Source organism: Hypanus sabinus, chromosome 17 (assembly GCF_030144855.1).
Source record: "Hypanus sabinus isolate sHypSab1 chromosome 17, sHypSab1.hap1, whole genome shotgun sequence".
Taxonomy (NCBI): domain Eukaryota; kingdom Metazoa; phylum Chordata; class Chondrichthyes; order Myliobatiformes; family Dasyatidae; genus Hypanus; species Hypanus sabinus.
The window spans coordinates 30222147-30247873 of record NC_082722.1 but is presented as its reverse complement, the minus strand read 5'-3'; the positions used below and the strand labels follow the sequence as shown (position 1 = coordinate 30247873).

Below are 25727 nucleotides of genomic sequence, written 5' to 3'. Positions count from 1 at the left end.
GCTCCTATTTATTTGGTTCTCCTTTATGCATATGTAGTAATTTTTCAATAAACTTCCCACTAATCTAAAGAAAAACCCTTCAGCTACATTAAGAATTTATATAAATACATTTTTCCTTTTTATTCTGACTTTCTCTAATATTCTTCTTTTTTGACTTCACTAATCTTAATCGGTTCCCAAATCTGGTTTGCAATATTTTATTCTATCATTTTCAAATCTGTACAATTCTTTGCTTCAAGTAAAATTTATTAAGCTCTAAGAGGTGTCTCGATCATAAATGTGTAGAAATTTTTTGAGTTTGAAGAGGAGTTAATTAGTTCTGAAACATGTTTCTGAAGAAATGTTGATATGAGAAGAGAGAAACAATGCATGAGTTATTTAATAAGTTTTTGTTAATTTAAAGATGAATTGAAGAAATACCTCCAGCATGTGGTGTCACTGAAATATGAGGAAAAACCAGATTATGAAGAAATACGTAAACAACTGAAAGATGGTCTTCGAAGGCTGAAAGCCTCACCAGATGATCCCTTGGATCTTACAATAACCACTGTAAGTAACTGTTTACATACATTTTAGGATGAGGACTTAGTGTCTTCTTGATGGTCCTCTGAATCAAATGTCTGAGGTAGTTTGAGATTCTTGGTTGAGAGATAAAGAAAATATGTTGAGAACATAAAATCAATCTGGTGTCAACAGAATTCTGGTCTGCCCTTCCCTCAATTTTGTATAACTACTGCATTTGATTCCTATAGAAAGCTGCTTTATTTAGGAACATGATTGCTGAGCTTGCTCAATTTTTTTTAAATTAAGTATGAATTGATAGAAGTAGGAAAAATATAGGAAAGGAAAATGCCATTTAATTTTTTTTAAGTAATGCAAGCTAACATCTTTTTATCTTATGCTCAAACTAACTTGAACAGGATTATGATATGTGAACAACAAACCTGCACATTTTCACATATAACCTTACCAATTATCCTGCACATCACTCCCAACCTCTCTCATCCATCCCTTGTGCAGCTACCAAACTACCAAAAACATTTTATTTGCTCTTTTACTCATTCAGCTTATTACCTGGATGCATTATTTTGTATTTCTGTCACTCTATTTTAGTTCTTCCTTTCACACATTTTTGGTGGACAGATTTAATATTTTAAATTAAAACAGTTTCATATTTTTGAGTATTGAAGGAAATCAAAAGAAGCAAATGTCTGCACTTCACAGGATCTGCATTACATGAGATCATTTGTATGAAATATCATTCACATTAACTATGCTTTGAATCTTAAAAAATTGAGTAAGGTTTGGATGGGGTCATTAAGATGTTTGTTAAAAAAAATTCTTATTACTTTGGAAGAAGAATGTTTTGGCATTTGATCCTTTTAATTATTATCTGCTAGGAATTAACACCTGGATTTTTTGCTTTTAGAATATGCAAGGTTGAAGTGATTAGACAGGGTATTTGAAAGTTAATTGTGTGGTCAAATACAGGAAAAATCTTGATATTTTATATGGAATAGTTTATCCAGACTGGTAGCCATTGATTTTAGAAGGAATAAGAACAAGTGATGGATTACACAGTGAGCAAAATATTGCTGTAATGTGTGGAGTGCGCTATCAGTGTTAGTAATTTTAAGCAAAGAAAATCTCAGTACCTAATTGTATGGGTAAGTGTTTGAAGAAAACTGTAAGAATGGGATATGGCAATAGCAATTAAGACTCATCATTGTTGAGGATTAAGCTTCTAAGGACTAATTGGGACAACCCCATTTTTACTATATTTATTTGCTATTCTATGTTTAGAAATGACAAGGACCTGCATTATTGCAGTAGCTCTGAATATATATTAGTAAATGTTAGTATTTTAATTCCCTTTGAACATTCTGGCCAAATAATATTGTAAAGAGCCCATAGTATGGCATTTAGAATGTCTTTTTTAGTGCTTTTTTATTGGCATATTAAAGAAATGTGGTTTACTTTGCATCAGCACATTGTTTGTTCCCTCACTGTCCAGTGGTGATAGTGGCACTGATTTTTCTCTTGGAAATCACTGCAGTTTGAGGACTTTCATCCAGAGATTAGGAGAAATGGGTTTGAAAGGTAATTTGTGGGTGCTGATGTTATTGTGCAGCTCTCCCTGTTAGAGTGACATCATAGGTTCAGGGGCTACTATTAGAAAATGAAATTCTTGGCAAGCAGCTCCAGTGCTTAAAATGGTACTATCAACTACTAGTGGTAGGAATCATGGTAAAAGAGGGCATCAAGCTGTTCTGTCCTTAGCATTTAGTTTTTGAATACTACTGTAGGTGCAGGTAAAATATTTTATTAAACTGGATTTCTGCCTTGTAGATGGTGCAAAGGTTCTAGGAACACGAGCTAAGACACCACGGAATAGTCAACCTCTTGGTTGGTTCTTGTAGCTGTAGGATTTCTGTAGTTAAGTTCTATAGGTCCAGTTAAGGGACTTTGGGAAAAGTAATATAATGGAATGTTAGGAAAAGATATTATTCATTCTTTTGATAGAGCTGGTCATTGTCTGGCATAATAGGTGCAATTAGCCATCCATGAAGAAGCTAAGACTACCACTCTCAGACTACGTCCACACTACACCGGATAAATCCATAACCGAAGCTTTTTCTCTTCGTTTTTACCCTCCGTCCACACTAAAACGGTGTTTTCGTCCCCTGAAACCGGAGCTTTTCAGAAACACTATCCAGGGTATATATTTTTGAAAACCCCACTCGGGCAGATCAGTGTGAATGGGGTAACCAGAGAAATCTGAAAGCACTGTCAGACACAGCGCGCCATTTCATTGTTATCTTGAATGCAACCTAACAATTTCAGAACAAATGGCAATGAGACTGAAGCCAGAAGAGTTAGAAATATACTCACCAAATACTTTGACCCATAACTTACTGAATAAATAAGTATACCGTACTCACTTTGCTTTGTTTTCTGTCCTTGCTTGTATGAAGGTGGTTTACCTATTTATGCAAGTACTTCTCTGACAATAGATGTGCAACAGCCTAATGTAACATTATCTGGAGATACAAGATAATACTGATGCAGATATTTAACAAGGTGCTTTATTAATGCAACAGAGTTAGTCAGTTTTTCAATGTTCGTCGTCAGCTGGGTCATACAGTCCGTGAACTTCAGTATTCGTTTTTTTTTTACTTTTAAATCCTCCTGCGTGAAAGCCAACAGCTGCCCGTTGTTTAAGTTTTTCTAGTCTGTAACTGAACAAACGCGTACCGTCTTTCACAGCGAGATTCAACACCAAACATGTCGCTTGTTTTCAGTAGATGTGTCCTGCGCATGCGCAGTAGGAGGAGATACGCTGAAATCCCCGTTTCAATGTGGACAGAGATATTTTTAAGAATGCATAGTGTGGATGCCTATGGTTTTTACAAGAAACCGGCATTTTCAAAATTATCCAGTCTAGTGTGGATGTAGCCTAAGAGAAAGCCAACTCTAAGCCCAATTACCTGACCAGAGGAGAAACATTGAGAAATTATCTCCCATATCTCTACATGTTGTGAGCTTGCTGTCTGCTCATCCAAACCACATTAAAGACTACGCAACCATGTCATAATTCTTGAAACAAAAACAGAAAATGTACTGACATGCTAGCCAGGCAGCTTCTGTGGAAAATGAAGGGCTTTGGTTGCAGAGAGTTTGAGCAAAAAATTGATAAAGCAAAGGGAATATATCTGATTATAGTCAGGCATTGGAAATGGTATTTTTGATAAATTTTGGAGAATGTAATTTGTTTGAGTTTGTTTAAATATTGAGGGGAAATAATAGGGTTTGTAGTAAAACAATTTCTCCTGTTTGGTGATTCAAGGCCTGGAGAGAGTGGGGGAAGTGCAGTGGAGGATGTACTGAAAATGTATGGGATTGAAGTTAGGAACCAAATCTGACTTCTCAGCAAACAATCATTATTTGTCTAAGAGTAGATTAATGTTAACAGTGGGCATTGAGGCAAAACTTAATGAAAATGAGGTTTATAGGTCACCTACAGTACAAGTTCATTGAATGATGGAACAACCTAGTGGAACTAATAGGTGTATTCCTGTCAATTAAAGATATTTGTGGAAGTATGGCCTACTGTGATGTACAATAATAATATTTATATTCCCTTCCACAGATTTGAAAATTTCACTAGTCAACTGTGAAGCCAACTTATTATGTTGAGATAATTGTCAAAACATATGCCTTACAAGATGCATGGCGCCAGTTAGTTTTTAAATCATGCTTTTTATAGCTTTTTGGCCAGAGTTATTCCACAAGTTTTTCATGAACTTGGGTCAATGTGTGCCTCTGTGATTTTTCAAATTTCTATATTTACATTTAGTGTTTTTAAATAAAATTGAAAGATACTTTTGTGAAGGGATTTTTGTAGCTGCATTTTTAATGTTGTTTCTCACCTGTAATGTGTTATTCTCCAGCTGGATCATTGCACCAATGTCATCATTGGCTATTGTCTGTAATCTACTTGTCCAAAAATAAACTCTTTGAAAAGTAATCAATAAAATAAACTTGCTTCTGCAGCAGATTTTCTATATGCACTCAGTTAAATTAAAGCTACTGTATTTTTGGTGGAATGTGCTTTAAGATGGGCACTGGCCCATCTGTCAGATGGATAACAAAATGAGATATTTTTTAAATTGTTCTCATGTTTTTTTTTAAATGCAAAAGTCAGCAGACATTAACAATCTGAAATATAAGCAGAATATGTTGCAAGTATGGAATAGATTAAGCATGTTCTGGAAGGAGAGGTGACTTTAGAGACCTAGAATTTAGTGCATCAGTGAACTACCCAGGTCTGCCCAGGAAAGTTGCAGTTATAATTTGTCAAACTCCTTTGCAAAAACTATCTGATCCTCATTGCTTCAGGGTTTTCCATTGTGTAGTATGGACAGAATAAGCCTGTCCACGAAAATGTTGAGAGAACTTCAAATGTTGTTGAATATCTGTCACTCTGAAAGCAAACTACAAAAGATAAAAACTTGAAAGTCAACAAACAAAAAAACTGATGAGAAAATATGCATATGCTGGAAATCTGAGCAACACACACAAAAACACTGGAGGAACTCAGCAGGCCAGACAGCATCAAGGGAAATGAGTATAGTCGACGTTTCGGGCCAGGACCCTTCCTGCTTAAAACAGGAAAAAAAAGTTTCAGGATATTCAGTTAGAACAGCGAGAAGAGCTTAAATGACGGTTATTTCTTCAGTGGTTTGATCAAGGCACGACTGCACAAGCAGTCATTTAGACATCAGCCAGTTAGAACAGCGAGAAGAGTTTAAAAGGAGACAGCTTTATTGAGTGGGCAACTGAGTAGAGGGAAACAGAGAAGGAGGGCTTTGGTGATAATGGGTCAAGGCGAGGGAGGTTGCCTGTGTAGAATACAGACAGGAAGTATGTGTGTGAGGCCTGTGTTCTGTGTCGGATGTGTGAAATCCCGGAGACTCCCAGCCTCCCAGTCACATCTGCACCAGGTGCGTCAAGCTGCAGCTCCTTAAGGACCACATTAGGGAACTGGAGATGCAGCTCAATGACCTTCGTCTGGTCAGGGAGAGTGAGGAGGTGATAGAAGCTATAGGCAGGTAATCACACTGGGGCCTTGGGAGATAGGTAAGTGGGTAACAGTCAGGAGAGGGAAGGGCAAAAAGCAGATGCTAGAGAGTACCCCTGTGGATGTCCCCATAACAATAAGTACTCCTGTTTGGGGGGGACGGCCTACCTGGGGGAAGCAACTGTGACCGCGTCTCTGGAACAGAGTCTGGCCCTGTGGCTCAGAAGGGTAGGGAAAGGAAGAGGATGGCAGTAGTGATGGGGACTCTATAGTTAGGGGGTCAGACAGGCGATTCTGTGGATGCAGGTGTTACGAACCCCGTAACTAGGTATCTTACCAGCAAAGATAGGAGTATCCGTTGGAGTCTGGTGATACTATTTTTAACAGTATTTATTTGTAAAAATACACAAAAATAATATCAATGCAAATATACAGATAATATACGTCATCAATACTAAACCTAAAAGTGCGGGTATAATAATAATAAGAAATAAGCTCTATCGTTGTCTAGGGGATAATGAATTGTCCAATGGAAATATAAAGTTCAGTTCAGTTCAGTTCATGCAGGCTGCGGTAGTTGTTGGTCGCTGTGTTGCAGTTGTTGGAGAGAGAGAGAGCGAGAGAGTAACAGCTATTGACTTGCTGACTTTCCTTTACGATCTTAATCAGTCAATGCGTTGTTGTTATGGCCATTCACGAATGACCCCTCCGTCCTTTAGCTAGACCGTTCTTCCGTGGCGGACTTGTCACCCAGGCAAGGGTGGACACACACACACAAGCCCCACCGGTCTCGTAGCATCTCTCCTGGTGCGTCTGAGGGATGTTTCCCAGACCTTACTTTTATCCCCACTCACGGGGTCTCAGGTGTCAATCAGGTTGAGATGATGCAACCCAAACCAGTCCACACTGGTTGCCCCCTGAGGGGTTTCAATGAATAGAACAGTACCTCGTACACAAACCTTCTCCAAAAGACAATAGCAGTAATCTCTCTTTTTGTCAATAGGAGACATTCCAACCTGCGGGCCTCTCTCTCGTTAATTTTTCATGAGCTTTGTCAATAACAACTGCCTTTACTGTTATCCTGTGTCTCTCTCATCTCCCTTGATAACAGCATCGGAATAGTAGCGATTTGCGATTCTGTACCCTTCTGCCCATCAGAGTTGCTCATCATTCGTAACACAGGAAAGAAACATGGATGGTAGTTTTCCTCCAAGTTGCCAGGGTCTGGGATCTTTCTGATCATGTCCACGATATCCTGAAGTGGAAAAGAGAACAGCTAGAAGTCGTGGTACATATTGGTATCAATGACACAAGTAGGAAAAGGGAGGAGATCCTGAAAACAGACTACAGGGAGTTAGGAAGGAAGTGAGAAGCAGGACCTCAAAGGTAGTAATTTCGGGATTACTGCCTGTGCCACGTGACAGTGAATATATGAATAGAGTGAAGTGGAGGATAAATGTGTGGCTAGAGGGATTGGAGCAGGAGGCAGGGATTCAGATTTCTCGATTAGTGGGACCTCTTTTGGGGCAGCAGTGACCTGTACAAGAAGGACAGGTTGCACTTGAATCCCAGAGGACCAACATCCTGGCAGGGAGGTTTGCTGAAGCTATATAAACTAGAAACTATTATAGCTTAAACTAGAATTGCTGGGGGGTGGGAACCGAACTGAAGAGACAGAGGAAGAGGTGGTTGGGTCACAAATAAAGAAAGCTTGGAGACAGTGCGAGAGCGAATGTGCTCTGACCGATGGTTTGAGGTGTGTCTATTCTAATACAAGGAGTATTATGAACAAAGCGGATGAGCTTAAAGTGTGGATCAATACTTGGAGCTATGATGATGTGGCCATTACAGAGACTTGGACCGTCCAGGGGCAGGAATGGTTACTTGGAGTGCTAGGCTTTAGATGTTTCAGAAAGGACAGGGAGGGAGACAAGAGGTGGGGGTGTGGCACTGTTGATCAGAGATAGTGTCACAGCTGCAGAAAAGGAGGAAGCCATGGAGGAATTGTCTACAGCATATATGTTAAACTCAAGGCCCGCGGTGGAATTATCTTTGGCCCGCGAGATAATAACTAATTACTATTAAAGCTGGCCCCAGTAATCGAAGCGCCTATGGCGTATGATATGGCTAATGCTGAGTTTATTCTGGTACCAGGTTTTCAGGGTTTTTAGTGTTTATTCGGTTTCCCTGGCTTATTTCCTGAATATCATTAATGAATAAATTTTTTCTCTATTAGAGCTGTCCCGCCGGTATATTGCATGCACCACTAATACTACAAATCCCACAATGCACTGCCAGTGCATTGCTCGCGCTTGCCTTACTCTCTCATCAGCATCCTTATGGCGCTAGTCACGTGGTCAACTTTCAGCTATTCCTCACCCCAAAAATGGCTGAACGAAAGGTGGACTTTGAAAACAGGGGTTTTCAAGGCAGGTGGGAGGCAGAGTATATGTTCGCAGATATAAAGGGCAAACCTGTTTGTCTTGTGTGCGGAGACGGTGTGGCTGTAATTAAAGAATATAACGTAAGATGACACTATGAAACGAAACACCACGACAAATACAAGCATCTGGACAAGAAACAGAAGCCCACGATGTGCGGTCAAAAGAGTGGATTGGTGGGCAGGATTCGGGAGAAGATGCGGGAGGAAAACGGCGCAGGTGAGCTGACAGCTTATCACTGCATCATACACCAGGAATCGTTGTGTGGCAAAGCCTTGAAAATGGAACATATAATGAGCACCATAACACGAGCAGTTAACTTCATAAGAGCCAAAGGTTTAAATCACCGCGAGTTCAAGTCGTTTCTGGAGGAGTTGGGTTCAGAATATAATGATTTGCCCTATCACACAGAGGTGCGATGGTTAAGCCAAGGAAAAGTGCTGAAAAGGTGTTTCAAGTTGCGTGAGGAGATCTGTCAGGTCATGGAAAGCAAAGGGAAAGACACAACAGAGCTCCGGGATAAAAAGTTGCTTTGTGAAATGGCGTTTCTGTGTGACATCACGAGCCATCTCAATGCTCTCAACCTGCAGCTTCAGGGGCGGGGTCGTGTGATCCAGTGATGCTGCAGTGAGGGCTTTTAAAACCAAGCTGCGCCTGTGGGAGACGCAGATGCAGCAAGAAAACTTGAGCCGTTTTCCGTGTTGCCAAACTGAAAGAGCAGGTTTCTACCGCAGTGTTCCCATGTGCAAAGTTTGCTGAAAAACTTAGCATACTTGGTGCCGACTTCACACAGCGATTTGCCAACTTTGAAGCCCAAAAAAGCAGGTTTGAACTGCTCAGTAAACCATTTGCAGCTGACGTGGAAAGCACACCAACCAACATACAAATGGAGCTGATTGAACTCCAATGTAGTGACACACTCAAGGCAAAGTATGACTCGGCGGGCGCTGCACAGTTTCTATGTTTCATTCCCGACACAATGTCCCAGCTGCGTACCCAAGCTGCTCAAATGCTCTCTATGGCAGCACATATCTGTGTGAACAACTGTTCTCTTTGATGAAGATAAACAAAACATCACACAGGAGTCGTCTTTCTGATGAACACCTTCACTCAATTCTGAGGATTTCCTCAGCTCAGAGCCTGACTCCAAACATTGATGAACTTGCATCCAAGATGAGATGCCAAGTATCTGGCTTAGACTAGTGTGAATCACAGAGTGTTGGCCTGTGGAAAAATGTTTTCATTAGAAATCACTCCGGAAAAGCTGCAGATAAAGCCATAAGAAATAAATGCAACTGATTTTTTATTTATTTAATGTTCAATGTTGTTTTTGTAGGCAATAACCTAAGCTTTGTTAGTTCCAGGTTAATATGTGTAATAAATTCATTTCAATAAGTTTTGCAATAACCGCTGAACCAGTCCGGCCCTCGACTTGTACCGATTTTTTAATTTTGGCCCACTGTGTATTTGAGTTTGACACCCCTGCGTTAGGTCTACATTTGTGTTTGCTAATGCTTGATTTCAAACGGTTTATTAATGGAAAAGGTATGGCTCCCAAAACAATCTTAGCCGAAATAGCATCGTTTCTTTCTCGTTGCCTACTTTCTCGTAATCTACATCTGTAAGTTAATACCAATCATAAAAAGAATGCTTGCTAGGCAATCTGCTTCATAAAAAATGAAATTCGTAAAGTGAAACAATTTTAGATATAGCAGAGACTGAGACACATGAGAGCAGGTTGAAAAAATGAAGGCAACGAAAGCTGTGGGAGCACGCGCACAACTGATCCGGCCCGCATGAAGTTGCATTTTTCTCAATCCGGCCCGTAACCTAAAATGAGTTTGACACCCCTGGTCTACAGAGTCTCTGTGTGTGGAAGTTAGCAACAGGAAGGGATCAGTAACTCTACGAGGTATTCTTTTAAAGACCTGCCAATAGTGTTATGAATGTACCACAGCTCTGAGGGGCCGAAGGGTGCGGAGTAGCCCCCTCCTTTGTGAGAATCGCAAGATCACTATTGAGTCTGTTCAGGAGACTCAGGAAATGAGAGAAAGACATGCAGAATTCACAAAGATTGGAATGTGACCTGGCCTCCAAGAAGGCAGACCCATTGATACCAGCTATTGTCTCTTGGAGACGGACTTGTGTATTGCATCCTGTATGATGCATTGAAGCCCCAGGCAATGAACTGAGGGGAAGGTTGGTGGAGAGATTGTATCATCTCAACCTGATTGACATCTGAGACCCTGTGAGTCAGGATAAAAGAGGGTCTGTGGGAACAGCCCCTCAGACGCACCAGAAGAAACACTAGCGATCCCGTAATAGCGGAAGCGGGTGGGGGAGGCCACGTGCGTTCGGTTCCATTTGCCCCGGAACTGGTGTCCTTTACCACGGAAGAATGGCATTTAGCTAACAACGGGGAAACCAACTCCCAACGACTCTTGAAGGATTGACATCATAAAAGGACTGGGCAAGTTTTAACCCGTAGTTCGCTCAAACCAGAAAGCTGCAGCTTGAACGAACTAACAGTGACTTTTATATTTCCATCGGACAATCATTATCCCCTAGACAACGATAGAGCTATTTCTTATTGATTATTATTATACCCGCGCTTTTAGATTTAGTATTGATGACGTATATTATCTGTATGTTTGTATTGATATTATTTTGTGTATTTTTATCAATAAATACTGTTAAAAATAGTACTATCAGACTTCAACGGACCTCTCTATCTTTGCTGGTAAGTGACCCAGTTACGGGGTACGTAACAACTTGGGGGCTCGTCCAGGATTTGATACCAAATTGGAGGGCCAGTGAATCGGGCTTGTAAGTCCAAACTTGGATCTGGTTACGCGGGTAGCCAAACGAGAAACCAGCAAAGATGGACGTGGGTGAATTTATAGAAAACCCGACTCTGGAGGCGCTAGAGGCGGCCACCAAATCAGACTTGATAAATTTGGCGAAGGGGTTAAACCTCGCAGAGGTGAGGTTGTCAATGAAAAAGCAGGAGGTGCGAAGGGCAATAACTCAGTATTATGTTGGAAAGAATGGGTTTGCAGCTGAGGTATTGGAAAATATCCCTGAAAAGGTACCAGCTAGTGGGACGGCTCAGATAGAGTTGGAGAAATTAAGGTTGGAACATACAATTAAGGTAAAGCAGCTGAGAAGGAGAATGAAAGAGCCAAGAGAGAGAGGGAGCATGCGCTCCAGCTAAAGGAGTTAGAGGTGAAACGGGAGCAGGAAGGAGCTGAGAAACAGAGAGCATGAAATTCAGTTAAAGCAGCTGAGAAAGAGAAGGAGAGAGAGTATGTGGAGGCAGAGAAACAAAGGAAACATGACTTGGAGATGGAGAAGTTAAGGCAAGGGCGAAGAGATCAAGGGTCAGACCGAGAGGAGCGGTTTAATGTTAGTCGGGAGTTGAGGTTAGTACCTCCATTCGAGGAGACAGATGTTGATAGTTATTTCTTGCTTTTTGAAAAGGTGGCAGTGAATCAGAAGTGGCCCAGGGATCAGTGGGTGGCGCTGTTACAAAGTGCACAGCGGGCATATACAGCGTTGTCCATGGAGGAGGAAGAGGAGGAGAGTTATGACAAAGTAAAGGCGGACTTCTCCGGAGTTGTGAGTTAGTACCTGAGGCGTATAGACAAAAGTTCAGAACTTTAAAGAAAGGGTGGAATCAGACGTATAGCAAGTTTGCCTATGAGAAGGGTGTGCTCTTGGACCGTTGGTGCACAGCAGAGATAGTGGAAGAGGATTATTGGTGTGTCAGGGAGTTAATTCTGACTGAGGAATTTAAAGGTTGTATTTTGGAGGATATCCGGATGTATTTGAATGAGAAGCCGAATAAGTCCATCTCTGAATTTGCTAGGTTCGCAGATGAATATGCCCTAACCCACAAGACAAAGTTCTCCTCGAATAAAAGTTCCAGAGAGACCGTGGGAACGATCGAGAAAGCCCGCCGGCTGAGGCAGAGGTCCCGCCGGGAACTAGTGGTAAGGGTGAGGGGGAAAGGCCAGACGGCCAGAGATTTCCTGGCTTGACCTGTTTTAATTGTGGAAAGTGGGGGCATATTGTATCTAGGTGCTTTGCTCCAAGGAAAGAGACAGGAAAAGGGAAAGCAGCAGTCCCTATCGTATGTGCCATGGTAATCAGTAAATCAACAAGAGAGCCCCGGGTAGACAGAGTACGAGAAGGGTCTGAGACTTGTATGTCAAACGGAACCATGTCTGTGAGGGAGGGAGACACACCAGTTCCAGTACGGATCTGGAGAGACACGGGGGCTGAGCTATCGTTGATCAGCAGTAAGGTACTAGATTTTGGTCGCAAGACGGGGATGGTAGCCGTGAAAGGAATAGGCAAAGGGATGGAAATGGTGCCCTTGCATAGGGTCATTATGAATTGTGAGCTAGTCTCTGGACCAGTTGAAATAGGGGTGCGATCAGAATTCCCGAGAACTGACGCGGACGTCCTTCTTGGTAACGATTTAGCAGGTGGTAAGGTTTGGTCAGCAATGACGCTGACAAGCCGGCAGGTGAGTGTTGCGGCCCCACCCCTAGATTCCAAGATCTATCCCGCATGCGCGATCACTCGCAGCATGTCGAGAAAGGCAGCTTAGAAAGGGAGCAGTTTAAATCCGGCCAGTTTCAATTTGGCCGAGATGTTTTTACTGACCCTGTACCACGAGGGTTTAGAGGGTGGTAAAATGAAGAGTAGTAAAGTGAAAGAGAGTAAGGGAGAGGAGGCAGACTTGCCCTTAGCGAGGAGAAAAGTTCTAGAGGCCGAAAATAAAGCTGAGCAGATAGAGCTGTTAAAAGGTCCAGAGTTGGACATGGATGATCTGTCTGGTTTGGCAGAACTGTTTGAAGAAGTTGAAACTTGTAAAGGTGTTCCCAATAATGAAATGAGGGCAACCTTAGCTGAAAAGGGTGCCCTTACCTTGAAGAAGTCTGCTGGTTTGGCAGATGAGGTTGTTTCAGCCCACAGGGTTGAGTTTACTCCAGAAGGGAGTTGCCCAGAGAGTAGCTGGGAGGATCAGGTGAATTTAGAGCTTGGACCGGGTACAGGTATTGAAAACCTGGAAGAGGCAAATGTCCCGTTGGAGTGTATCCAAGATGTGGATGCATGTGGTACTGAACCTAGTAATGGAACTCAGAAAAAGTCTGAGGTATTTGATTCAGTTGAAAAGGAAGGCCATCCTTGTGGGTCAGATAGACTTGGTTCAGCGAAGGAAGGGTTAACCTTGGTAATAGTGGGAAGTGAGAGTTCCCAGGTGTTTGTGCTCGAAGGTGTGTTAAAAGTTAATACGGAGATAAAAAGTGGGGAGATGAATATTATTATTGAAGGAAACAGGAAATATGTAGTTCCCAAATCGAATGAAGAAAATTTAAAGCCTGCGGATCATCTACAGGTTGGGTTGGAAGATGACGGGTCCCCCCATGCTATTGTTAGTCCAGAGTGTGGTGTGAAAAGGCAGAATTTGAAATGCTGCTTGAACAAAGAGTTCGAACTGAAAGCTAATAGCCTGAAGGGTCCCGAAGAGAAAGCTAGCAACTTGCATAAAATTAAAGAATTGGGTGGAAATTCAGAAGATGGTCTAAGTTTGGAACACAGTGTTGATAAAATAACTCCTATGAAAGAAGTGGGCGAAAGCCTATTTCGCCAGGGTACCCAAGCTCCCCATGTGGGAACTAACCGGAAAAGAGGCGAGGGTTAATGGGGACGCCATTTTTAAATAGCAAAAGCCGGTTTTACGGGATTTCGACAAAGCATGCGAATAATAAGGGCAACCCCATGGTGGCCTGCCTATTGAGTTTGAGGGCAACAGAAAGATTAGTATTTGCATGAACTTTTGTAGTATACATGCAAGCTAAGATCACAACCCTTTAGTTTTTGTTTGCTGAAGAAAAGAAATAAAAATAGGTGGTTATTAAATTGAAGTCTGATGCTACAAGACTTTAGTAAGGTACAAGATGTTAAAGGAAGTGACTCTAATCGTTAACTGTTTAGATGCTGAATTGAATGTATAACTGTATTACTCTGTAGTGAAAAGGAAAAGCTTTTGTGTTGTGTTAGATTCTGAAATCCTGTAAGATTCTGTACTGCTTCGTTTTCACCGCTGGTGAAAACGCTTTGAAGAAAGGGGATGTTATGAATGTACCACAGCTCTGAGGGGCCGAAGGGTGCGGGGTAGCCCCCTCCTTTGTGAGAATCGCAAGATCACTATTGAGTCCGTTCAGGAGACCCAGGAAATGAGAATGTGACCTGGCCTCTGAGAAGGCGGACCCATTGATACCGGCTATTGTCTCTTGGAGACGGACTTGTGTATTGCATCCTGTACGATGCATTGAAGCCCCAGGCAATGAACTGAGGGGGAGGTTGGTGGAGAGATTGCATCATCTCAACCTGATTGACATCTGAGACCCTGTGAGTCAGGATAAAAGAGGGTCTGTGGGAACAGCCCCTCAGACGCACCAGAAGAAATGCTAGCGATCCCGTAATAGCGGAAGCTGATGGGGGAGGCCACATGCGTTCGGTTCCATTTGCCCCGGAACCGGTATCCTTTACCATGGAAGAACGGCTTTTAGCTAACAACGGGGAAACCAACTCCCAACGACTCTCGAAGGGTTGACATCATAAAAGGACTGGGCAAGTTTTAACCCGTCTTTCTCTCAAACCAGAAAGCTGCAGCTTGAACGAACTAACAGTGACTTTTATATTTCCATCGGACAATCATTATCCCCTAGACAACGATAGAGCTATTTCTTATTGATTATTATTATACCTGTGCTTTTAGATTTAGTATTGACAACGTGTATTATCTGTATGTTTGCATTGATATTATTTTGTGTATTTTTATCAATAAATACTGTTAAAAATAGTACCATCAGACTTCAACAGACCTATCTATCTTTGCTGGTAAGTGACCCAGTTACGGGGTACGTAACAATAGTAACACAGACATCAAGAAACACATAGGGAAACAAATTCTGGAAAGGTGTATAATAACAGGGTTGTTGTAGTGGGAGATTTTAATTTCCCAAATATGGATTGGCATGTCCCTAGAGCATAGGTTTAGATAGGTGTGTTCAGGAAGGTTTCTTGACACAATACAAGAGGAGAGGATGTATTTGATTTGGTATTGGGAAATGAACCTGGTCAGGTGTGAGGTCTCAGTGGGAGAGCATTTTGGAGATAGTGATCACAATTCTATCTCCTTTACCATAGCATTGGAGAGGGATAGGAACAGACAAGTTGGGAAAGCATTTAATTAGAGTAAGGGGAAATACTAGGCTATTAGGCAGGAACTTGGAAGCATAAATTGGGAACAGATGTTCTCAGGGACATGTGGCAAATATTCATGGGATATTTGAAGTTCTGCATAGGTACATTCCAATGAGAGAAAGGAACCATGGTGTACAAAGACTGTTGTAAATCTAGTCAAGAAAAGAAAAGCTTACAAAAGTTTCAAGAAACTAGGTAATGATAGAGATCTAGAAGATTATAAGGCTAGCAGGAAGGAGCTTAAGAAATAAATTCAGAGAGCCAGAAGGGGCCATGAGAATGCCTTAGCGGACAGGATTAAGAAAAGCCCCAAGACATTCTACAAGTATGTCAAGAGCAAGAGGATAAGATAGGAGCATTCATGTGTGACAGTGGAAAAGTATGTATGGAACAGGAGGAGGTAGCAGAGGTACTTAATGAGTAATTTGCTTCAATATTCACTATGGAAAAGAATCTTGGTGATTGTAGGGATGACATACAACATACTGAAAAGCCTGAGCATATAGATATTTAAAAAGAGGATGTGCTGGAGCTTTTGGAAAGCATCAAGTTGGATAAGTCACTGGGACCGGATGAGATGTACCCCACACTACTGCAGAGGCAAGAGAAGAAATTGCTGAGCCTCTGGTGATGATCTTGGCATCATCAATGGGGACGGGAGAGGTTCTGGAGGGTTGTGGATGTTGTTCCTTTATTCAAGAAAGGGAGTAGAGATAGCTCAAGAAATTATAGACCAGTGAGTCTTCAGTGGTTGATAAGTTGATGGAGAAGATCCTGAGAGGCAGGATTTATGAACATTTGGAGAGCCATAACATGATTAGGAATAGTCTGCATGGCTTTGTGAAAGGCAGGTCGTGCCTTACGAGTCTGCTGAATTTTTTGAGGATGTGACTGAACACATTAATAGAGGTAGAGCAGTAGATGTAGTGTATATGGATTTCAGTAAGGCGTTTGATAAGGCACTCCATGCAAGGCTTATTGAGAAAGTAAGGAGGCATGGGATCCAAGGGAACATTGCTTTGTGGATCCAGAACTGGCTTGCCCACAGAAGGCAAAGAGTGGTTGTAGATGGGTCATACTCTGCATGGAGGTTGGTGACCAGTGGTGTGCCTCAGGGATCTGATCTGGGACCGCTATTCTTCGTGATTTTTATAAATGACCTGGATGAGGAAGTGGAGGGATGGATTAGTAAATTTGCTGATGACACAAATGTTGGGGTGTTGTGGATAGTGTGGAGGGTTGTCAGAGGTTACAGTAGGGCATTGATAGGATGCAAAAATGGGCTGAGAAGTGGAAGATGAAATTCAACCCAGATAAGTGTGAGGTGGTTCATTTTGGTAAGTCAAATATGATGGCAGAATATAGTGTTAATGGTAAGACTCTTGGCAGTGTGGAGGATCAGAGGGATCTTGGGGTCCGAGTCGATAGAACATTTAAAGCTGCTGCACAGGTTGACTTTGTGGTTAAGAAGGCATACAGTGCTTTGGCCTTCAATTGTGGGATTGAGTTTAGGAGCCGAGAGGTAATGTTGCAGCTACATAGGATCCTGGTCAGACCCCACTTGGAGTACTGTGCTCATTCCTGGTCGCCTCACTACAGGAAGGATGTGGAAGCCAATAGAAAGGGTGCAGAGGAAATTTATAAGGATGTTGCCTGGATTGGGGGGCATGCCTTATGAAAATAGGTTTTTTAAATTTTTTTTATTTATTAATTTTTTAGAAAAATACAAAGAATAAATGTAATTATAAAATAGTAAGAAAGAAAAAAATATTAGCCCTCTCCCCTCTCCTTAACCCATGTCTAAGGAAAGAAAAAAAAAGAAAGAAGAGAAAGATTGCCTGGATATTGGAGGATCCACACATGCTCCATGCAGTTCAAAATAATTTTAATATTTATTTTTACTTTCCCCAATTACTTTATAATTATCTTCAAAGGACCTATGTATTTAATCCTATCTTTTGTAGGTATGGGAGCCAAATTTTCAAAAATATATCATATTCATTTCTTAGATTGTATGTAATTTTTTCAAATGGAATACAACTATCTATTTCATTATTCCAACGATCCATAGTTAAATACAAATCAGATTTCCAAGTAACTGTGATAACTGTTTTGGCTACTGCCAATGCAATTTTTATAAATTTTTTCTGATACTTATTCAATTTAAGTTTCGGTATTGTCCCTTCAATGTCTCCTAATAAAAATAATATTGTACTATGTGGGAGTTGTACTCCAGTAATTTGTTCCAATAAAAGTCTTAGATTTATTCAAAATGATTGAATTTCAAAACAAGACCAAGTAGAATGTAAAAAAGTACCAATTCCTTGATTACATCGAAAACATTGGTCAGAGATATTTGAATTTAATCTATTTATTTTCTGTGGTGTTATGTATAGTTGATGTAAAAAATTATATTGTACTAATCTAAGTCAAACATTTATTGTATTTATCATACTATCAGAACATAATCTTGACCAGCTTTTTCCATCAATTTTAATATTCAAATCTGATTCCCATTTTTGTCTTGATTTATGAATTCCTGATTTAATTGTCTGTTTTTGAATCAAATTGTACATACAAGATGTAAAGTTTTAATTTTTCCTTTTTGAATTAATATTTCTATTTCACTTGGTTTTGGCATCAACATTGTTTGACCCAGCTTTTCTCGTAAATAAGCCTTTAATTGAAAATAACAGAAGAGAGTGTTGTTTGATACTTTATATTTATTTTTTAATTGATCAAACGACATCAATATACCTCCTTCAAAACAATCACCTATATATTTAATCCCCTTTTGGAACCAATTATGTAAAAGTTTATTATCCATTGTAAAAGGAATAAGCCTATTTTGAATTAAAGTTCTTTTTGCTAATAAAGATTTCTTTATCTCATCGTCCATATTTACCTTATTTCATAAATCAATCAAGTGTCTTAATATATCAGATTCTTTTTTTTCCCGTATCCATTTGGATTCCCATTTATATATAAAATCTTCTGGTATGTTTCCTCCTATCTTATCTAATTCTATTCTAATCCATGCCGGTTTTTCTTCATCAAAAAAAAGACGCAATAAATCTAAGTTGATTTGCTTTATAATAATTCTTAAAATTTGGAAGTTGGAACCCTCCTAAATCAAATTTACATGTCAATTTTTCCAATGATATTCTTGACATCTTTCCTTTCCAAAGAAATTTCCTTACATATTTATTCAGTTCTTGAAAAAACTTCTGAGGCAATTGTATTGGTAAAGTTTGGAATAAATATTGCAATCTAGGAAATATATTCATTTTTACAGCATTAACTCTACCTATTAATGTTATTGGTTACATCATCCATTTATCAAGATCCTCTTTTACTTTTTTAAATAATGGCAAATAATTTTGTTTATATAAATTTTTTACTTTATTATCAACACTAATACCTAAATATTTTATTCCATTTATTGACCATCGAAATTGAGTTACTAATCAACATTGATTATAATTTCCTTTGGTAAGGGGTAAAATTTCACTTTTATCCCAATTTACTTTATACCCTGATACTTACCCATATTCTTCCAATCTAAAAGATAATCTTTGCAAAGATTGCAATGGGTTTGTTAAATAAATCAAAACATCATCAGCAAATAAATTAATCTTATATTCTTCTTGATTAACTCGAAAGCCCCCAATGTCTGAATCTGTTCTCATTAATCCAGCTAATGGTTCTATTGCCAATACAAATAAAGCAGGTGATAATGGGCAGCCTTGTCTAGTTGACCTCATTAAGCAAAATGGTGTTGAAATCTGACCATTTGTAACTACTTTAGCTTGAGGATTAGTATTTAAGGTTTTAATCCATAGTATAAAAGATTTTCCTGACTCATATTTTTCCAATACCTTAAATATAAAAATCCCATTCCAATCTATCATATGCTTTTTCTGCATCCAAAGCAACTGCCTCACTCATTTCTTCCCTTTTTTGTGCCAAATGAATTATACTAAGTAACCGGGTTATATTATCCATTGATTGTTTTTAATAAAACCTGTTTGATCCATATGTATTAATATTGGTAAATATTTAGATATTCTATTGGATAAATTTTTTGCTATTATTTTATAATCTGTATTCACAAAAATAGGCCTATATGATGTTGGTTTTAAAGGATCTCTATCTTTTTTTGGCAATACAGTTATGATCACTGTTAAAAAAGATTGTGGGAGTTTATGCATTCTTTCCACTTGATATATTAATTCCATAAAAGGAGGAATTAATAAATCTTTAAATTTTTTATAAAATTCAGGAGGAAAACCATCTTCTCCTGGGGATTTATTACTCTGAAGTGATCCTAAAGCTTCTTCAACCACTTTTAATGTAAAGGGCATATCTAATCCTTTCTGTTCTTCCAAAGTTAATTTTGGAAGGGTTATTTGTGATAAAAATTTATCTATCTCAGCAATCTTATTTTGTGATTCTGATTGGTATAGTTCAGTATAAAAATTTTTTAAAGTTTCATTAATTTCTAAAGGTTTATAAGTAACCTTATTTACACTTGTTCTGTGCATTTATTGTTTTAGAAGCCTGTTCTGTTTTCAGCTGCCAAGCAAGAATCTTATGTGATCTTTCACCTAATTCATAATATTTCTGTTTAGTTCTCATAATTACTTTTTCTGTACAATATGTCTGCAGTGTATTATAATGTAATTTTTTATTAACAAGTTGTCTTCGTTTTTCTTGTCATATATCTTTGAGATTCTTTTTCTAATTTTATGATATCTTTTTCCAATTGATCTATTTCTGCCATGTATTCCTTCTTAATTTTAGATGTATAACTTATAATCTGATCCCTTAAATATGCTTTCATTCCTTCCCATAATACAATTTTATCCTCAACTGAATGTAAATTTGTATTCAAAAAAAATTGAATCTGTTTTTTCATAAAATCACAAAAATCTTGACATTTTAATAAAATTGAATTAAATCTCCATCTATAGATCGATTCCTCCTTATCCATCATTATCATTGTCATTATCAAGGGGGAATGATCTGACAGTATTCTTGCTTTATATTCCACACTTTTCACTCTATCCTGAATACTTTTTGATAATAAAAAAAAATCAATCCTTGAGTAAGTTTTATGTCTATTTGAATAAAATGAATAATCTCTTTCTCTTGGATTAATCTTTCTCCATATATCAATCAGGTTTAAATCTTTCATTAATGATAAAGTTAGTTTTATTACTTTTGATTTTGTAGCAGCTTTAGTTGACCTATCCAAAACTGGATCTAAACAAAAATTAAAGTCTCCATCTATTAATATTTTATCATGTGCATCAGCCAAGTTCAAAAAAACTTCTTGTATGAATTTTGCATCATTTTCATTTTGTGTATAAATGTTCATAAGAGTCCATAATTCTGAAAAAATTTGACAATGTATAATCACATATCTCCCCACAGAATCAATTACTACATTTTGTATTTTAATTGGTAATGTTTTATTAACCAAAATTGCAACTCCTCTCGATTTTGAATTAAATGAAGCTGCAATGACATTTCCAACCCAATCTCTCTTTAATTTCTTAATGTTCTGTTTCTGTTAAATGTGTTTCTTGTAGAAAAGCTATATCTCCTTTCATTTTCTTAATATATGTTAAAACTCTTTTTCTTTTCACAGGTCCATTAAGTCCATTAACATTAAAACTTAAAAAATTAAGTAAATTAATCATTCATAATACCTTGGGAACTCTTTAAAATTCTCCGTGTGTGTCTAGGCAAAAAAGAAGAAAAATAGTAGAAAGGTAACTAATATATAAGAAAAAAAAAACAAAATACCCCCCAACTAATGTTGCGAATAAAAAGAAACACAACATTACCCCCCCCCCCCCATTTTACGGGTCATGGCAATCGCCATGATTGTACACGTGGAATTCGCAGCCATCGATCAGGAACTCCTCCAGCTCCCCCGCAAAAAAAAAGAAAGAAAATAATTAATGTCTCTACTCCCAATTAATACTCCTCAACTATTTTTTTCCTTATAAATGTCCGTCAAGTCCAACCTTATTTCAGTCTTCATCATTAGTCCACTTCATTTCTATAATCTTGTACTCCTCCTCGTGGATATCAGGTAGTTCTTGTACAAATTTCTCCGCTTTCCCGGTAGTCAACGAAAAATCTTCTTTCTTCGTTATCCAGGAAAATTATCAATTTTGTTGGGTAGCTCAATTAAAATTTATAGCCCTTTTCCCATAAAGATTTTTTCACTGGATTAAATTCCTTCCGCCTCCTCAGAAGATCATAACTTATGTCTGGATTAAAAAAAACTCTTTTCCCTTCTATCATCAATGGCCTATTTCTCTTTTTAGCACCTTGAGTAGCTGCCTTCAAGATCATTTCTTTATCTTGGTACTCTTGATCTTGGATTTTGATCTTGTCGAGGTTTTGGTCTTAAAGCTCTGTGTGCTCTTTCAATTTCAATTACTTGGCTTCCTTCTTCCATTTCCAAAATTTTCAGAATCCATTCTTGGAAGAATTTTATTGGATTTTCTCCCTCTGTATCTTCCATAAGACCAACAATTTTAATATTATTTTGTCTACTAGAGTTTTCAAGCGCATCTATTTTTTCCAACATCCATTTTCTTTCTATTGTCCAGGCAAGATTATTGTCTTCTATCATCTATTCTTTCAGTGTTTTCTTCCATTTTTACTTTCATCTCTTTAACTTTATTATCCATCTTCTTTTGTTTTTCCACCACATTATCGAGTGTAATCTGCATCCTTCTTATATTTGTTCTTATAGCATTTAATTCATTCATCATATACATCAGGATATCTGTTATGTCTCCTTTAATCTCCTCCTTCTTTTCCTCTTCTTCTTCATCTGTGTTTCCCAAAGAATCTAATTCCACTTCCGATTCACTTCCAGCCATAGTTGGGATTTATAGTTTTGTTAATATCTGTTCATGCATATTTGTTTCTTCACGCATGCGTTGTTCTTGCCGTTTCTTCTTAGAGACCGCCGACATTGCTGCGACTTCCTGTCCTGCATCTTCGCCGAGAGGAGATCCAACTTGAGTCCGAGGCTTCGCCGAGACGGTTAGGCCTTTTTCCCGGCCGATTTGCGTAGTCTTTGAAGTAGTAGCTTTCTTCTGTTTCGGTTTAGGAGCCATATCTAAAAATAATCCTGAGTTGCTTATAAATAGTTTCTAGTAGGTATTTGTTAACTCTTCTTCATTTAAACCCTATTTCATTACTTTTTACGAGGGAGCTGGATTCCCAACATCTCGAGCCTACATCATCACGTGCCGCCCCCCACCTTATGAAAACAGGTTGAATGAACTCGGCCTTTTCTCCTTGGAGGACGGAGGATGAGAGGTGACCTGATAGAGGTGTATAAGATGATGAGGGTCATTGATCACATGGATAGTCAGAGGCTTTTTCCCAGGGCTGAAATGGCTAGCATGTGCGGGTACAGTTTTAAGGTGCTTGGAAGTAGGTACAAAGGAGATGTTGGGGTAAGTTTTTTACGCAGAGAGTGGTGAGTGCGTGGAATGGGCTGCCAGCAACAGTGGTGGAGGAGGATACGATAGGGTCTTTTAAGACATTCCTGGATAGGTACATGGAGCTGTGAAAAATAGAGAGCTATGTGTAACCCTAGGTAATTTCTAAGGTAAGGACGTCTTCAGCACAGCTTTGTGGGCCGAAGGACCTGTATTGTAGGTTTTCTATGTTTCTATGTATAATTAGCCTGCACAAAAATATGCTGTGTATGTTCCACAGCATCAGAATGAATGATGTTTCTGATACATTTTTGGTCCTAGATTCTATGGTATCCTACACTGAACAGTGGTAGACAAAACTATTAAAAACCTGCACAAAGATCAAGTCTTTCCATGTGCACAACCTGATAATTCTGGTTTGGGGGGGTGGGAGCAAATGATAGCATTTTCGTGGAGCAGCTCCAAAGGAAACTGCTTATGGAGTTGTAGAGTATGGAAAAAGGCCCTTCAGCCCAACCCATCAGTGCTGAGCCTGGTCAAAGTGAAACTTATTGCCATATACCTGAATACATATATACAGAGGTGTAATAGAAAAGCTCACTTGCAGCAGCATCATAGGCATGTAGCATCATGTAATCAGTACTCACAAGAAAAACACAATTTAAGCTATATATAGTTTTTTACAAGAAAGAACAAAGTGAAAAATATCCATTTAGTGCAAAGTAATCAGTGTTCATAGTTTTGTTAAGGGTTTTGCTGGTTGCATCAATAACTAGTTGAAGACAAGTGGCTGTTCTTGAACTTGATGGTGTGGGACTTACGGGTTTGAAAGTCATCTTGCTCGAAGGTAGTTGTGAAAGGATGGTATGAAGTGATTAGTGAGAAACCTTTGAATGTTGCCTTCTTGAGGCACCTCCTCCTGTAAGTTGTGGAGGGACGTGTCCATGATGTTTTGGGCAGAGTGCACTACTCTGCAGCTTCCTATGGTCCTATGCATTCAGACAGGATACTTCTAATAATATATCTGTAGAGTGTTTAATGATAGGCTGAAGCTCTTTAACCTCCTAACAAAGTAAAGGGTGCGCTTTCCTTAAGATTGCATCTATGAGCTCAGCTCAGAACAGACATCTGATCTGTTAACACCCAGGAATTTGCTGACTCTCCACCACCAATGTAGACTGCCGCATGTTCACCCTACTTCCCCTTGCTGAAGTCAACAATTGGCTCTTTAGTTTTGCTGACACTGAGCAGAAACTTGTTCCAGCACCACGTAACCAGAAGCTCTGTTAAGCTGATTCACATCACTTGTGATTCATCCAACAATAGTGTCATTGGTGAATTTACAAATATAATTGGAGTTGTGCTTAATATGCAATTGTGTGTATAAAGAATAGGGTAGAGGACTCATGCAGCCTTGGAGAAGATGCATCATTACCAATCCTCACTGAGGTCTGTCAGTGAGGAAGTTGAGTATCCAATCTCAGAGGGAGGTTCAGAGGCTCAGGTCTTGAAGCTTGATGATGAGTTTGATGGAATTATTTTGTTGAACCCTAAGTTGTAGTTAATGAACAGTGTCTTGACAGACGAGCTCCTGTTGTCCAAATGGTCCCGATCATATTAGTCCACCAAATCTAGTGCTGACTGTGCCAGTCCCACTGGTAGCATGTGGCTTAGATCTCTCCTAAACCCCTACTATCCATGTACTGATCCAAATGTCTTTTGCATATTGTTACTGTTTTCACATTCCTTCATCAGACCACTTCTCATGCAAAGTTATCAATTCTTTGTTTTCACTGAAGGCCTGCACTGCACTATTTATCTTCTGTCTGAAGTTCAGTTTATAGATATTTATAGGAATACTGAGGAGTGGTATTTGGACATCTCTCATTGAGACTTTTGTTTTTTGTAGGCTAGCATCTTCGGTTTAGGAGTATGTGCTGTAGTGACATATGTTGTAGAGAAAGCCAACAAGTCCAGTCCTCTGTTATGTGGTAGCAGTAGGTTATAGATGGAATTACAGTTTACTTTTTCTTCTTCCAAATAGCAGTCATGCAGCTTTTTCTGACTATTTCCATTAACAATCCTACATAACGTTTGTTTTTGAATTATCTCCAAAGTAGGGCAAGGAAGTTGTTCTGAAACAATTATCCTGGTGGAAATTTTTCTGCTTGTGTACAGACTGAAACTTGATTGTGATGATTTCCCTTACTAAATCATTGCTGACCAAGCTAGATGAGTAAGTACTTGCTGAACATCGGTGTTGGTCTGTCATATTATTCAAGAGTCCTAGAGACAAATGGCAGCAGAAGGGAAAAGGGGGATATAAAGTGATGTGATCTGCATGGTGGAAGATGATTGATTAATCCCAAGAGGTTACAGAGCAGTTAATCAACAAGATGCATTTTGTACTTTAATACTATGTGAATACAGTTCGGTCTTTTTTTAAATTTTTCAAAAGAATACAAGTGCTACAGCAAGAATTCCTGGAGAAAGATGAATATATTATTCACCTTGAAAATGTTTTTTTCCTTAACTATACACTGAATATCTCAGTAAAAAACAGTACAAACTGTAGCTTTTTTGTGATGTTAAAAACTGTTAGACATGCAATATGTTTCCATCAAAATTCATAAATATATGACAGTCAATTTTAATGGGAAGACAACTAAACAGGTGCTTCCTGATAACATTGAAATGCTTGTACTCAATAAGCAGAAGGGTTATGCTCCCGTGTCCTGTTGAGCTGGAAGGAACTATCATGCCACAAATAATCACTCATCCTGCTTTTCATCACCTTGATTACTTGGAAAACTTGGAGTGTGATTATAAATTTGGGTTATTTGCAAATATTTCTTATGGAATACTACTCCTGGACAAGCATGCATGTCATTTTAAAAGTAAATGATTGACAACATCTAAAAAGTTAGCCCAGAACCAAAATTACTATCA

The 25727-nt window shown here is 39.0% G+C and overlaps 1 protein-coding gene and 1 long non-coding RNA gene across 7 annotated transcripts in view; one reads left to right on the top strand and one right to left on the bottom strand.

The window, feature by feature from the left end:
• LOC132406793 (inactive serine/threonine-protein kinase VRK3-like) overlaps positions 1-25727 on the top strand; it is a 130405-nt gene that overhangs the window by 23084 nt on the left and 81594 nt on the right. For 5 of the 6 annotated variants that reach the window (XM_059992778.1, XM_059992780.1, XM_059992781.1 and 2 more), the window contains 2 exons: positions 404-549; positions 22292-22374. In XM_059992778.1, the coding sequence (XP_059848761.1) occupies positions 404-549; positions 22292-22374 (229 nt within the window). Of the gene's footprint in view, positions 1-403; positions 550-4150; positions 14903-22291; positions 22375-25727 lie in introns of those variants that run through there. The other variant, XM_059992783.1, reaches the window with a different exon arrangement.
• The window catches only part of LOC132406795 (uncharacterized), a 72082-nt gene continuing 53085 nt past the window's right edge, over positions 6731-25727 (bottom strand). Inside the window, exon 4 of the long non-coding RNA XR_009516241.1 lies at positions 6731-6836. This is a non-coding gene — a long non-coding RNA (uncharacterized LOC132406795). The remainder of the gene's footprint in view (positions 6837-25727) is intronic.